This window comes from Silurus meridionalis, chromosome 16, assembly GCF_014805685.1.
Source record: "Silurus meridionalis isolate SWU-2019-XX chromosome 16, ASM1480568v1, whole genome shotgun sequence".
Taxonomy (NCBI): Eukaryota; Metazoa; Chordata; class Actinopteri; order Siluriformes; family Siluridae; genus Silurus; species Silurus meridionalis.
The window spans coordinates 523,830-536,330 of record NC_060899.1 but is presented as its reverse complement, the minus strand read 5'-3'; the positions used below and the strand labels follow the sequence as shown (position 1 = coordinate 536,330).

The window sequence follows — 12,501 nt, the reverse complement described above, 5'->3', positions numbered from 1 at the left end:
TGCGCGTGCCATTGTCACGGGTGAACTGTAAACATTTGTATCCCGGATATCCGGTCATTTCGGCGTAGACGTCAATTAATATATGTATATCATACTGAGATGTTTTTTTTTCTATCTTCTTAAGTTTAAACGCGTAGAAGAATTATACAATTTTAAACAAGAATTATATCGTTCATAAAGACTTTTAAACATAAAAACATTGCGTAATATTAAAATATCGTATACAATTCCTTTATTTACCTCTATTCGGTGCAATAAAAGTGTATTAGCATTGACTATTAATTCAATGTCAGTTTTAAATTAATTCTATTTAAAATCTCAACAATTGTTTACACTGTATATTATTGCTCTGCATTTCTATTTGAATCAGGCGAATAAGGAAGTTACCAAAGGGTCCTACGGGTGCAGTCTGTGTATGGGTGCGCTTTAGAACACACCACAGATCACGTGACCACAATCTTCTCCCATTAGGGGTCGTACAGCGGATCATCCGTCTCGGTTTAAATACTTCAATACAATACTAATAATAATCAACCACAAGCTGTATTGGTGGGCAAACACAACTCATCCTCCTTCACACTCTGGAGCTCCTCAGGGTTGAGTTCTGAGCCCCCTGCTGTACTTACTGTACACATATAACTGTGTGGCCACTTCCAACTCCCCCATCTCCAACAACGATGAGATGGCCTACCTACAGGAGAGAACTGGATAGATGGTGCAGGGAAAACAAACTTCTCCTGAACATCAGCAAGACTAAGGTTTCTGGTACCTAGGTGTTCACCTCACACAGGACCTGTTATGTCCTCTCACATCAAAGCCCTGATGAAGAAGCCCAGCAGCTTCTGTATCATCTGAGACGCTTAAGAGACTTTAAACCTTCCTCTCAGGTGCTAAAGACTTTCTACACCTGCACCATTGAGAGCATTCTGACGGGTAGCATCACTTCCTGGTTCAGGAACAGCACCATGCAGGACAGACGAGCCCTCCAGAGGGTGGTGCGTTCAGCGGAAAAAATCTGCACCAAAATCTGCACCAAGCTCCCTGACCTGCAGGACATCTACACCATGTGGTGCAAGACCAGAGCCAGGAAGATTGTGAAGGACCTCAGCTTTCCAATAATGGACCCTTTTCTCTGTTACGTTCAGGAGAACGCTTCTGCTCCTGTGTGTATAATATAATATAATATTATATTTATATATATATAAACTTATTTCTAGTTATACTTTTAATATACTTTTATTTATTTACATTTTATTTTTATGTTCTATTTCTATTTTCATGTTTAGATGTTGGCCAGTTGTAAATCACTACATGTTGTACTCTGTATGAATATGACAAATAAAATTGTTTTATTCCCAACTATATTTACAAGGAAATTGTTTTGGTGACAGAAGCTTCCAGTTGCACTTTTTTTAATTGGTAAATAAAATAGAAAGAAAAAATTAAATTAAAAAAAAAGAATAAAAAGTTATTGCACATTTTTACAAAGATAAAAAAAGGAAGAATCTTTTCAGAGACGGAAAGAGAGAGAGATTTTAGTTTTAAAACTAAAACATTATAAAACTATTTTATATGCAAAAATAAATAAATAATATAATTAATTAGTTAGTTAGTTAATTAATTAATTAATATAATAACCCAGTCATTAGTGTTGCACAGGTCAGGTGACTCTTAGTGTCGGTCTCAGGCCCGGATAAATGTGGGGGGTTTTGTTATAGAAGATGTCTACAGAGACAGCAGGGAAAGGAGAAGTGGAGGAGAGTGGAGGAGAAGTGGAGGAGAAGTGGAGGTTCGGGTTGGTACTTTAAATGTTGGTACTATGACGGGTAAAGGGAGAGAGGAAGCTGATATGATGGAGAGGAGAAAGGTAGAGATGTTGTGTGTTCAGGAGAACACGTGGAAAGGGAGTAGAGTAGGAACATTGGAGGTGTTTAAACTGTTCTATCATGGTGTGGATGGAAAGAGAAATGGTGTAGGGGGGATTCTGAAGGAAGAGTACAGTAAGAGTGTAGTGGAGGTGAAGAGAGTTTCTGATAGGGTGATGATCGTGAAGGTGGATTAAGAGGATGAAGAGTGGAAAGTCGGTTGGACCAGATGACATACAAGTAGAAGCATGGAGATGTTTAGGAGAGATGCAGTGGAGTTTTTAAACAGGTTGTGGAAGGTGAGAAGATGCCTGAGGAATGGAGAAGGAGTGTGCTGGTACTGATCTTTAAGAATAAGGGAGATGTGAAGACCTGCAGTAACTACAGGGGAATAAAGTTGATCAGTCACACCATGAAGTTATGGGAAAGAGTAGTGGAAGCCAGGCTGAGAGAAGAGGTGACCATCTGTGAGCAACAGTATGGTTTCATGCAGAGAAAGAGCAACACAGACGCATTATTTGCTTTGAGGATGTTGATGGAGAAGTATAGAGAAGGTCAGAAGGAGCTGCATTGTGTGTTTGTGGATTTAGAGAAAGCGTATGACAGGGTGGAGAGAGGAGTTGTGGTATTGTATGAGGAAGTCATCTTCAGGTCAAGATCTCTGAATTTCTTTTCATGACTCTCTGCTCTCCCCTTCAGCCACTGTTTGTAACCTTGGGGTAACTATGGACAGTCAACTGTCTTTCTCCTCACATCTTCTCTACAATATCAAAGGATTTGACTATTTCTGTCCACACAGGCTGCCCAGGTTCTTGTTCAGCCTCTTGTGATTTTGAGACTTGACTACTGCGGCTCTCTGCTGGCTCTTCTCCTGAACGCAATTCATCCACTGCAAATGATCCAAAAAGCAGCTGCACGGCTTGTGTTCAATCTGCCCAAGTTCTCCCACCCCACCCCACTGCTGCTCCTTCACTGGCTTCCAGTAGCTGCATGTATCAGATTCAAAACACTGATGTTCACCTACAAGGTCAAAAATGGACCAGAGACCAGAGAAAAATCTTACCTCAGAGACCTCATCACATCTCTCACTGCACCACGCTGTCTGTGATCCTCCAGTACTGCTCGACTGGTACCACCTTCTCTCAGAATGAGAGGTAAGTATACTTCAAGGCTCTTCTCTGTTCTGGCACCGAGGTGGTGGAATGAATTTCCCCTAGATGTCCAAACAGCGGAGTCTCTGACCATCTTCAAGTGACCGTTGAAGATCTTCATCTTCCTGAAACACTTTAATTAGCACTTTCCAAGTTTGCTTTGTAAAAAAGCTAGAGAAAAGCACTTAAAGCACTTTTGTTTTTTGCTCTGGAAACGGGCGTCTGCTAAATGCCACAAATGTAAATGTAAGTCTGGTGTGTCAGAGAAGTATGTGGGGGTGGTGCAGGACATGTATGAGGACAGTGTGACAGCAGTGAAGTGTGCAGTAGGAACAACAGACTGGTTCAAGATGGAGGTTGAACTGCATCAAGTATCGGCCCTGAGCCCTTTCCTGTTTGCAGTGGTGATGGACAGGTTGAAGGACGAGGTCAGACAGGAGTCTCCGTGGACTGTGATGTTTGTGGATGATATTGTGATTTGTGGTGAGAGTAGAGATCAGGTGGAGAAGATCCTGGAGAGGTGGAGGTACACGCTGGAGAGAAGGGGAATGAAAGTCAGTAGGAGTAAGACAGAGTACATGTGTGTGACTGAGAGGGAGGGCAGTGGAGGGGTGCGGATGCAGGGAGAAAAGGTGGAGAAGGTGGAGGAGTTCAGGTACCTGGGGTCAACAGTGTAAAGTAATGGAGAGTGTGTTAGAGAAGTGAAGAAAAGAGTGCAGGCAGGGTGGAGTGGGTGGAGAAGAGTGATAGCAGGAGTGATTTGTGATAGAAGAGTATCTGTGAGAGTGAAAGGGAAAGTTTATAGGACTGTGGTGAGACCTGAGATGTTGTATGGATTAGAGACAGTGGCATTGAGTAAAAGACAGGAGGCAGAGCTGGAGGTAGCAGAGCTGAAGATGTTGAGATGTTCGTTGGGAGTGATGACGATGGACAGGATTAGAAATGAGTTTATTAGAGGGACAGCGCATGTAGGACGTTTTGGAGACAAGGTGAGGGAGGTGAGATTGAGATGGTGTGGAAATGTGCAGAGGAGGAACATGGGGTATATCAGTAGAAGAATGCTTAGGATGGAGACACCAGGAAGGAGGAAAAGAGGAAGAACAAGGAGGAGGTTTATGGATGTGGTGAGGGAAAAAAAAATGCAGGTAGTTGGTGTGAAAGAGGCAGATGTAGAGGTCGGGGGTAGGTAAGTGTGGCGGAGACGGATGATTCGCTGTGGAGACCCCTAATGAGAGAAGCCAAAAGAAGAAGAAGATATGCAAAAAAATCCAAATCCTTCATTTTTATTCCAAACTTCACACCTGAATAATACACAACACTTACAGGTTCTTCTGTTGTTTCCCTGCAGAACATCTGGAAGGTTCTGTTTAGAACTCTAACAATCTTTTTTCCTTTTCAGAACATTTAGAACCTTTTTTAAAACCCTGAATTAACCACTTAAAGAACCCTTCTAGAAACTCCTGACAGGTTTGAGATGTTAAGGAGTAAAAAAAATACATTTAGAACAATTGGGTTCTTCAAGAAGATGAGCTTTATCAGCTTTTAAAAAAAAATCATTCTACTGGAAATCATTTAGGAACACATTCAGCTGTGTGGTTCTTTGTTCTCCCAGGGTTCCTTTCTGGAACACTGAGTTAAAGATTCACTGGATTACTAACAGAAGTTTCTGGAGTCTTGCTGAAAGGTTCTAAGTTCTACTTTCTCTATAGGTCCATTTTAATAAAAGTGTTCTCCTGATGAACACTTTCTGCTGGATAATTACAGGTTCTTGGTTTCCTGAAAAGCTTTTATTTAGAACCCCAGGGTGAAACAGTGACTGGGTTCTGCAGTGTTTAGGAGTAATTTTGGGTTTCTTAGCATCACAAGTGGAGAACATTCCATTTTGGATTGGCACACACTCTTAGAAGGTTTACTGGATGATTAAAGGTTCTTCAAAGAGTTCTACATGGACACTTCTCTTAAAGAGTTACAGGGTTCTTCAGTTTCATTAACAGTTTTAAATTAAATAATTTCTCTCTTGTAGGGTTCTACACAGAACCAAACCAGGTGATCTACTGACCTGATGGAGACTCAATTCCTCCACACACTGCATTTGAACCCAAACAGGAGAACGATAGAATGAATGAAATAAACCATGTAGAAATGAGTCCTTATTGTAATAACTGCTTTTAAAATACAAAACTGTATAAAAATCTACTCTTCGTGTACAGGAGCACAAGATCTGCATTCCACAGAACCTGAGAATGTTTGTGTGTCTGTGAGGCTCCTCGTACAGATCCGAGGAGCAGCTGAGAACATCTCTGAAAAATTGTTTACACATATGACCTTTCACCTCATTCGGTCTCACACCACCTGTGTGTGTGTGTGTGTGTGTGTGTGTGTGTGTGTGTGTGTTGGAGTGCAGTTCTCCATGTGCCCCAGGTTCTCCAGCTGTGTGTGGATCACCGGCTGGTTTGGATCCTCTGATGAAGAGCTTCAGCTTGAGATTTTAAAGTGCGGAACTCGGCCTGGATGAAGTCAGTCAGTGTTTTTCTCATTTCCACCTGCAGGTCAGTGCATTCACACACACACACACACACACACACACACACACACACACTTTCATTTACAATAAAGGTGTTCCATCCAGAGCGAGAAAACCAACCAACAATAAAACAAGACGTGACTACCTGCACATCACCGGGTTGCAGATGAACACTGTAGTGAAGATCACCTTAAGCAGTGTGTGCACGTATGAATGTGAGTAAATGGCGAAAAATCTGAAATAACTGAGGCCATTTAGTGCTTTATACGTCAGTAGTAGTAGTACCAGTCCTCAGTAGTTTAGTCCTCTGGACTAAAGAGGAGAGGGACCATCTGTCTTGTTATAAGCACTTGGTTAAAAAGCTGCATCTCTGATGGTATGCTGGTGCATTAGTGCTTGTGGAATGAGCAGCTTGGACATTTGGACAGGCTCCATCAATGCAGAACATATACAGGTTTTAGAGCAACAAATGCTTCCATCCAGAAAACGTGTTTTGCAGGCTGAGGAAGTTAACCACAGTAAAAAGAGGGCTGATCTATTAGCTCCATGTCTCTGTTTTTTTTTTCATAGCTGAGTGATAGTAGCTCATCTGCAAGTCAGTTCGCAAAACTACATCAAGTGTTCACCAGTTTTTGGAGCAATTACAAACAAACGGATTGCACAGCGTGATGCAGAGATACATCAGGCTGCAGCTCCAGGAAAGTGGAAGAGTGGCATCTTGTTGATTTAAAAAGACTTGCTAGCGCTTGAGTTTAGGCAGTTCCTCAATGACACACTGAGGGATCGGTTTGTCTGTGGTATGTTAGGAGAAGCTTACTGTAAACGCCGCTTATTTGAGAAGGATTTGACCTTCAAACAAGCCTGTGAAATTGCTCTTGGCTTGGAACTGGCATACAAGGATACAAAGAAGTTGGTAGAAGGTGCTGACCATTCCAGTGCTGGTGTTTATGGGGTTGCCAGCTATTCATGTGGAAAACAGAAAAACCATAAACCGTAAAAAGCTCTTGCTGCATCAGGTAGATCGGCACAGAGCTCTTCAGTTAGACAGAAAAGGACATGCCATCGTCGTGTGGTAGAGAGAATCATCAGCCACATGTCATGCATGTGGTAAAACAGGTCATATGAAAAAGGTCTGCAAAAGCAGTAAAAGAGCAGGTAAAACCCAGTTAGTGACGCTACAACTGAATTGAGTGCTTCTGAGGATGCATTTGAACTCTGCACAGTCTACACTGCTCGAGGACAGAAAGATGGACTGTTTCTGCAACTGGAGTGTTTAGCAAACTTGATCTGTCATTCGCATACCAACAATGACCTCTAGATCTTACATCAGAGCAGTACCTGACAATCAACACCCACAAGGGCATAGATAATGTGGTTTGCTTTCATATTAGTGTCAGCATCTACTGAGGAAGCACATCTAGCAGTGTGGGATCAGGTGATGGCCAGGCTAGAGAAGCATGGACTGAAGGTGAAACTTGTTTTTCTTCAATATTCAGTGGAATACTCGGGGTACAGGATAGATGAGCACGGTCTACCTTCTACAGAGGACAAAGTCGAAGCGATCATAAATGCGCCAGCTCCACGGAATGTCTCAGAATTAAGGTCCTGTTTAGGATTATGTCATTATTATGTAAAGTTTGTGGGCAAACTCTTAACATTACTGCATCCTTTCTACCAGCGTTTGCAGGCAGACATCAAATAGTTGTGATTCAGTACCGTCGTGTGACCATGCGAATGCAGACGCATTATATATATTATATCTTCCATTGAAACCTGGTCCTTCCAAGGAGATGAGGGGGTTAGTGCAAGACTTTAGAACTTTCAAGAAGTTAATATTTTATATATATATATATATTAACATAAAAAGTTATATATGTGTTTAAAGTTACACTAATTTAAGTTCAGGTTGTTAGGTTTCAATCTAAGGAGGGAGGAGGGTGATATTATTAGTGCGACTGTGTTACATGTATTTCAGTATATTTATTGTGCGCATGCACTGCGAGTTGTTCTGCAGGCTGAGGAAGTCAACTTTTTTCTCATTCATTACAATAGCAAGTCTTCGTGGTGGAAGAGTGTGGGTGCTGAAGTGACCTGCCTGCAGTCGAGACCTTTCACCATTTAAAAACATTCGTGCATCATGAAACAAAAAACACAACAAAGGAAACCCAGAACTGTTGAGCAGTTAGAATCCTGTATAAATAACTAATATAAACTTCAGCAGCTGCTCTGCTCAGGTCCCAGATGTACACAGACAGAAGAAGTGATGCTACACAGTGGGGAAACATGGTCCTGTCCCAACCTTTTTGAGACGCACTGCAGCAATCAAATTCATAATAACCTTATTTTTACATTAAAATGATATAAATTCTCAGTTTAAATGTTTTTTTATTTATTGTGAATAAAATAAAATGGGTTTATGAGCTCTGCAAATCATTACAATCTGTTTTTATTTACAAATTACACACGTTGCATATTGAAGATGATGAAGGTGACGATGAAAACCTTACCGGACATTTATTTTCCGCTCTCAGGGCTTCGACGATGTGCTTCACCGTAAACGGTTTTCCGACTAACACGGTTATTCTCTGAAAATCCACACAGCGAGTCTCAATCATCAGAGTGATTACAGAGCGTTTAGCGTTAGCATTAGCTCTAGCTCAGTGCTCACCTTTCCTACTCGTGGGATGTACGGCTCACTATTAGGAAGAACATCATTCAGACCTACGCAGAAGAAAAAAACATTAGGAGCGTATAAACAGCTCATGCTTCAGCTGGATAACAGTTATAATTAGTGCTAATAATAATCAGTGTAAACTGCAGAAACAGTAGTAGTATAGGTTATAAAGATAATAGTGATTAATACACAACCACAACTTTTAAATGGAATAAGTGTCACATTGCCTGCATCCTGAATACACAAAAAATTACACTATAAACCTAAAAACATGCAGAATATTTCTCATCCACTAACAGATTTTTCACTACATTTCAGTGAAAATCAATTCAGTACAATCGAATCATACAGCAACATAAAACCACAAATCACTTATTCAGCAGGTTTGTTATCCATAGTCTCCATAGTAACAGCTCTCACACTGGGCATGGTTTATTTGAGGGAAGGAGTCTCCACTGTCAGCGCTTTATAACAGTCGGAGGTGAAGCTGTAACTAGTTTATAGACGTGTAAAGGACAAAGGACGAGGTGTGTGGAGGACGAGGACACGAGTGTTTAGAGCTGCTATAACGCAAGTGAAAACAGAAACTCCTTCGTTCTAATGAATGAATAAATGAAGGAAGTGTTGAAACTCACCCACGTGCCACAGAGGGAGGATCACAGGATGGAGTGAACATTCTGCTATTAAACGCCCGACTCCTGCAGGACATTCAACACATCACACACATTCCCTCTGAAAATAAATTCAAAACCTGAAATACGTCACACACACACACACACACACACGTGAGAGACACGTGAGAGACACCTCAGACAGTACTCACCCCATTTTAACCTGATAAACCCCTCTGTCATGTTCACCTTCCCTGAAAAACACAGGTGTGTGTGTGTGCTTTAATCTCCAGACTCACCCTGAGCAGGATCTGTGTGTGTGTGTGTGTGTGTGTGTGTGTGTGTGTGTGTGTGTGTGTGTGTGTGTTATGTGTTATAAAGGTAAAGCTCTGAATCATCTCACCTTCAGGAAATATGTGCACCCAGTCACCCTGATTTAGTTTCTCTACCAGGAAGTCCATCCCTCTCTGATACACTCCATCACCTAAACATCACACCACAACACCACAACACACATCACAACACCACAATAACCCAAATAATCTCAATAACCAAACCACAACAAGCACACCAGCAGCACTGCACCACCGCAGCCTCTGGTCCCTTTAGGAGTCACTTTGTTAAACAGTGATATTTCAGGGGTCATTTTAAATCAATATTTTACTCATTATATCTGTAATTAATATTAAAGGAAGGCTTTTAAACTAAAATGTCACTTATTATGGTTATTAATTGAGGTTAAGGCACAGATAGTTGATCACTGGAACTCTGGGCAAAAATCCATACCCATAGTTTTTCCGGCTGCCGGTCCACTGTTGTTACGAGAGCGGCCTCTAGAGGCAAATCACTGACACCACATGCTGATTATTTTTATATGTGAGACTGCGAGCATGCACAAATCTACTATATTATATTTATTATTTATTTATTATATAATATAAATATTTATTAATTAATATATTCATATTTATTTTCTTTAACACATTTTCACGATTCAGTACCTTTTTTGTAATAAGAGTCCAGTAATATTTAACATGGAGAGATGTTTTTTTTATCCAATATCCCTTTTAAAAACTATTACTTACCAGATATCGGTATTGATAAAATCCACTTTCGCTTGACCTCCAGTTATTAACGCAGTTTGAGGACTCCTGATCTACACTGCACTCTGAGACAGTTTGAAGACTCCTGATCTACACTGCACTCTGAGACAGTTTGAGGACTCCTGATCTACACTGGACTCTGAGACAGTTTGAGAACTCCTGATCTACACTGGACTCTGAGACAGTTTGAGGACTCCTAATCTACACTGCACTATGAGACAGTTGAGGACTCCTGATCTTTACTGTACTCTGAGACAGTTTGAGGACTCCTGATCTATACTGCACTATGAGACAGTTTGAGGACTCCTGATCTATACCGCACTCTGAGAAAGTTTGAGGACTCCTGATCTATACCGCACTCTGAGAAAGTTTGAGGACTCCTGATCTATACCGCACTCTGAGACAGTTTGAGGACTCCTGATCTATACCGCACTCTGAGACAGTTTGAGGACTCCTGATCTACACTGCACTCTGAGACAGTTTGAGGACTCCTGATCTACACTGCACTCTGAGACAGTTTGAGGACTCCTGATCTACACTGCACTCTGAGACAGTTTGAGGACTCCTAATCTATACTGCACTCTGAGACAGTTTGAGGACTCCTGATCTTTACTGTACTCTGAGACAGTTTAAGGACTCCTGATCTTTACTGTACTCTGAGACAGTTTAAGGACTCCTGATCTATACTGCACTCTGAGACAGTTTGAGGACTCCTGTTCTAAACTGCACTCTGAGACAGTTTGAGGACTCCTGATCTACACTGCACTATGAGACAGTTTGAGGACTCCTGATCTACACTGCACTCTGAGACAGTTTGAGGACTCCTGATCTACACTGCACTATGAGACAGTTTGGGGACTCCTGATCTTTACTGCACTCTGAGACAGTTTGAGGACTCCTGATCTACACTGCACTCTGAGACAGTTTGAGGACTCCTGATCTACACTGCACTCTGAGACAGTTTGAGGACTCCTGATCTATACTGCACTCTGAGACAGTTTGAGGACTCCTGATCTATACTGCACTCTGAGACAGTTTGAGGACTCCTGATCTTTACTGCACTCTGAGACAGTTTGAGGACTCCTGATCTTTACTGCACTCTGAGACAGTTTGAGGACTCCTGGCATAACGTATACTAAAGTATAATAATGTTGTAGTTAAGATTATTGACCCTTAAAGCAAGAATAAAAGGAAAAAGGACTATAAAACACCACATATACCTCGAACCACCGGTACACACTTTCCTCTGCTGAAAAAACCAGAGTGGAATTCCCTTGTGAAACAAATATCAGACGCCGTCGGGGTCCTGCGAAGGAAAGTGTGTACATTTAATAAAATATTTAAGTTAAAAACAAATGTTATGTTGTGAAATGAAATAAAGAGAAAACTTAAGAAGAAAAGGAAGAAGGAGCATTTCACCAGTTCTTTACGTACCATCTCATTTTCTTCCAGTTCCACAGCTGCTGAAGCTTCAACACTCCTGTGACAGAATGGGGTTTGTCATTTCTACATTTCACATCATGACTTTTCCAGCGTGTTTATTCAAAATCTATGATTTACATTTTTACACAAAACCTTTTCCTTCTTTACACTGAGACACCCCACAAGACTCTTTAAATCTGACTCCTTCTACATGACTCCTTTACCTTAATCATCTACTATTATAGCATTTGGCAGACACCCTTATAGAGAGATTAAGGGTCTTGCTCAGGGGCCCAGCAGGGGCCCAGCAGGGGCCCAGCAGGGGCAGCTTTGGCAGTGCTGGGATTTGAACTCACAACCTTCTAATCAGAAGTCGAACATTTTTTTCCTCCTCCCAAATCTAATCAACTCATCACTGTGACTCCTCTGTATGACTTCTCTCCATGACTCCACCCACCCCAGATGTGAGGGTCGTCCATGCAGGACTGGTGATTGGACAGGGTGATGAGCGGCGTATCCTCCGGCCGTTTGTCCACCAGATCCAGAAGAACCTCTTGGTTGTGCACTGACACAGAGTTCATGTATTCTGAGGAGCAGATGGTCATGTGATCAGAGATGGAGTTTCAAACAGTCTGAGTGAATGTGAAGAGGGTGAAGAGGGACTCACTGGTCCACAGACAGCTGTAGGATCCCACCATGCCCATCACAAACGAGCTGGAGATCCTCCAGCCCAGACGGGGGCACTGTGGGAATGGCCATGTTACCTGCAGGGGCATGAGAAGTTGAGCACGCACAGTACCTGTACACCGACTGAAAAAAAACACAGAAAAACATCACGTGTGTGCGTGTCAGACATGTTACAGACGTGATATGTTCCTGTTACACCACTGCAACTGGAGACTCCTTCCATAAACGTGACCTGTTCCTCATTCACATCATAAGTCACTCGAATGTACACTGTACACAACCCTGTAAACGAGGCGTTACCATGGAAACGATAACCAACCCTAGTGCCTTAATATAAACCTGCACTACAATCAGAGCTGCTTTTCTGGAGAACTAATCACCATCTCCTGACCAATCAGAGCGCAGGACTCATCAACACGTGTCTGCCATATTTTACAGAATTTATTTCACAAGAATTTACAGGT

The 12,501-nt window shown here is 41.8% G+C and overlaps 1 protein-coding gene across 2 annotated transcripts; it reads right to left on the bottom strand.

Moving 5' to 3' along the window:
• Positions 1-4,283: 4,283 nt before the first annotated feature.
• tafazzin (tafazzin, phospholipid-lysophospholipid transacylase) lies at positions 4,284-12,501 on the bottom strand. 2 transcript variants are annotated; one of them, XM_046870096.1, is made up of 11 exons: positions 12,216-12,501; positions 12,018-12,114; positions 11,808-11,936; positions 11,363-11,408; positions 11,149-11,234; positions 9,229-9,309; positions 9,038-9,079; positions 8,850-8,912; positions 8,209-8,261; positions 8,048-8,125; positions 4,284-5,559 (listed from the first exon to the last, which is right to left on the bottom strand). In XM_046870096.1, the coding sequence occupies exons 1-11, from the start codon at positions 12,258-12,260 to the stop codon at positions 5,458-5,460; spliced, it is 822 nt and encodes a 273-aa protein (XP_046726052.1). In that variant the 5' UTR covers positions 12,261-12,501; the 3' UTR covers positions 4,284-5,457. The 2 variants fall into 2 exon arrangements, with proteins under 2 accessions (XP_046726052.1, XP_046726051.1); XM_046870095.1 differs by lacking the exon at positions 12,216-12,501 and having other exon boundaries at positions 12,018-12,160.

What these genes read in the sequence shown, in the direction of transcription:
- tafazzin (XM_046870096.1), bottom strand. Translation starts at nt 12,260, where the DNA reads ATGGAAGGAGTCTCCAGTTGCAGTGGTGTAACAGGAACATATCAC. An exon ending in GGACGACCCTCACATCTGGG is followed by an intron (nt 11,409 to 11,807) that starts GTGGGTGGAGTC and finishes ATTCTGTCACAG; the next exon opens with GAGTGTTGAAGCTTCAGCAG. An exon ending in GTTTATCAGGTTAAAATGGG is followed by an intron (nt 8,913 to 9,037) that starts GTGAGTACTGTC and finishes AATGTCCTGCAG; the next exon opens with GAGTCGGGCGTTTAATAGCA.